This window comes from Microcebus murinus, chromosome 6 (genome assembly GCF_040939455.1).
Source record: "Microcebus murinus isolate Inina chromosome 6, M.murinus_Inina_mat1.0, whole genome shotgun sequence".
Lineage (NCBI taxonomy): Eukaryota > Metazoa > Chordata > Mammalia > Primates > Cheirogaleidae > Microcebus > Microcebus murinus.
In genome coordinates this window covers 71,414,136-71,416,764 of record NC_134109.1, presented here as the reverse complement: position 1 = coordinate 71,416,764, position 2,629 = coordinate 71,414,136, and the positions used below count along the sequence as shown (strand labels likewise).

Here is a 2,629-nt window from a genome sequence, read left to right as displayed (position 1 = left end):
AGTGAAACCAGAAGGGGAAGCTGGGATGGACAGAAATGGGGACAAGGGGAAATGGGAACAGAGTGAGGCAGGGATGGGCATCTTGTGGACTGAACTGAGGCTGGTGTCTACCCAGGGCCACTCCCTAGATCCTTAGGCCTTCACAGGGATCTTTGCCCTACCACACCCCAGCCCCGACAGCCTTTCTCGCCAAGAAGTTTGTGCCTCTGCTCTGAGCTACCAGGCTCCTCAAGAGTCCTAGGACCCAGCTGGGTTCCAAGCCTTTGGAGTAGCTGCTTCAGACTAGGTACGTGTGAGGCCCTGGGCTTCAACTCCCTGGATATTGGGAGTGGGCAGAGTGGTAGCTGAAAGAGATGTTGAATGCCCTGTTTCCTGATAGGACCCATAATCCATTTTTCCCAACCTAGGAAGCACCCAGCTCTTGTGGTCAAGGGCCCCATGGAGGAGAGAGCTGGTCAGCAAGAGGAGGAGAGATGCAGCCTCCGTCTGAGAAAGCTACAGCAGTGGGCAAGGCACAGGCAGAGTGGGCACCTCTTGGTGCTGGCGGTGAGGCCAAGCTGCCCCACCCCAGGTCTCAGCATGTCCACTTGTACCTAATTCAATTCCTTTCATCCATGTTTAGTGAGCATCTACCATGTGCCAGAAACTGTGTTAGGCTCTGAGTGGGAGGAGGGTGGAGGAAACAGAAATAAACAAGGCAAGACCCTTAATCTCCAAGTAGCTTCTATCAGTGGGGAAAATATACAGGTAAGTAACTAAAGTACAACATGAGGCAGAAAAAAAATGATATTTACTTTTTAATTATCACCTCCTTCTATGCCCTTGGTTGACTACTTTCCTCCAGGTGCATTCATCCCAACTGCCAAGCTCTAGAAGAGGCAGGAGTTGGCAGGAGGGAAGGGAATCCCTGACAGTCCCTCTTAACTACCTGTCCTGTCCCCCAGGTGAGTCAGCTATGGCTGGCAGTGACTGTGGTGCCCTTTGCTGTCTCCGTTGCCTGCCTGAACTCTGATTGTCACATGGCCACAGTGCTGCCTCTTGGCCCTGGGGTCTCAGTAAGATCCACTGCAAAGGAGGGTGGAAGGAAGGTCCTGGAGGCCCCTCCCTAATGGGGCCAGAGCTCAACACTTGCCCTTCTCACCATTCAGGGTCTCCTCACTGGGATTGTCACCCTTGAGCTTCGCAGAGCACCCCGTCTCTGGAAGGTGAGAGGGAAACAGAATGCAGTATTGTCCTCTTACCCTACAAAATAGACACACATATACCCCTCAGCCCAGGAAGTGACTCTAAGTGTTGACTCATCCTCTTAGCTCTCTGACACTGGCTGGCCTAAAAGACTGATGGGGGAGAGCAAGAAAGTTAGGGGGATGATGGCCCTGTTTGGAGGTGGACCAGCAGGAGCTGAGTTTTGTTTTCAGCTAGGCTGTAGGTGGGGCTTGAGGTTGGAATGAGTCTCCTAGGCTGGGCAGGGCTGAGCTGGCTTAACTGGCAGGTGCGGGCCATGATGATATTCAACACCTTCAACTTGATCTTGGGTTTCATCGTGGTGGTGGTCGAGGTGATGAAGACAGCCTTGGGGTCTGCCCCAACCGCACCCTCCCAGGTATGGGTGAATGAAGGAAAAGGTGGGAGGATGAGGAGGCAAGAGGAAATGGAGAGGCAAAAGGGCAGAAGCAAACAGGTGCTGGGTCCCTGCAGCACCCTCAGCCCTGTCTACCTGCAGCTGGTTGGCTTGCTGGTGCTGGAGCTCAGCGCTGAGGCCTTCACCCTAGCAGGAGTGCTGATCTCAGTGTATGCCCTATTCCTGCTGAGCCAGAGGAAGCCAGGATGCTGCAGGAGCCAGAGTCTGCAGTACCAGGAGCTGCAGGAGGTATTGGGGGCAGGGAGAAAGCAGCTAGCTGCCAGCCAATTTTTCCACTGGCTATCCTGGTCAGTGGCACTTAAGGGAAAACAATGGGGCAGGAGGGAAATGAAGAGGTCCTAGAATGAAACTAATTGGCTTTCTGGCTTTGGACATTTCTCCCTTAATGGTGGGCAAGAGGTGGGTATCTAAATGATTGGGGATAGAAGAGTGGGGAAGCATTAGGAAGCTGCCTAAGTTTTGGAAAGGCTTTGGGAAACACGAGAAAAAACGGAGGAGGAGGAAGCAGTTGCTTCTCTCTGTGGTTTCTCCTTTCTCACCTCTACAATTTGCTTATACATCTGTCTGGTTTTCAGGGCCTTTCTGAGTTGGAGGAGGTTCCTGGTTTGGAGAGTGGTCCCACGGTGGCCAGCACAGGAAACTGAACAAGTGAGAGAGTGAGAAAAGGGGAGCAGACAGATGTTGCTGTCCTGCTACCCTGAGGCAGCGCTCTCCAGACATTCCTGCATCCCACCCCACCCAACTCAGAAGCTAGCTGGACTCCCTTGAGAACTACCTGATGTCTGTTGGGGTGCCTTCAGTTATTACTCAGAGCGGGCCCCTTTCTTCACCTGTTCTCGCTAGGGGAAAATATACCTGCACGACCGTCCTCCCTCGCTGCCCTGAAACGCTGCTACCCCCCCTGGCATCCCTATCCTCCTTCCCCGCTGCCTTTCCATACAGCCTCACATCTTCCTTATCTCACTATTCTCTTCTGTCCACCTTTCA

General features: G+C 53.1%; 1 protein-coding gene across 1 annotated transcript; it reads left to right on the top strand.

The window, feature by feature from the left end:
* The first annotated feature begins 218 nt into the window (after nucleotides 1-218).
* On the top strand, nucleotides 219-2,343 carry TMEM253 (transmembrane protein 253). Its single transcript, XM_076004203.1, is given in 7 exon segments — nucleotides 219-286; nucleotides 408-546; nucleotides 945-1,055; nucleotides 1,149-1,205; nucleotides 1,493-1,603; nucleotides 1,724-1,870; nucleotides 2,218-2,343. Coding segments are annotated over 6 exon segments (660 nt in total). The 5' UTR covers nucleotides 219-286; nucleotides 408-438.
* Nucleotides 2,344-2,629: the final 286 nt, after the last annotated feature.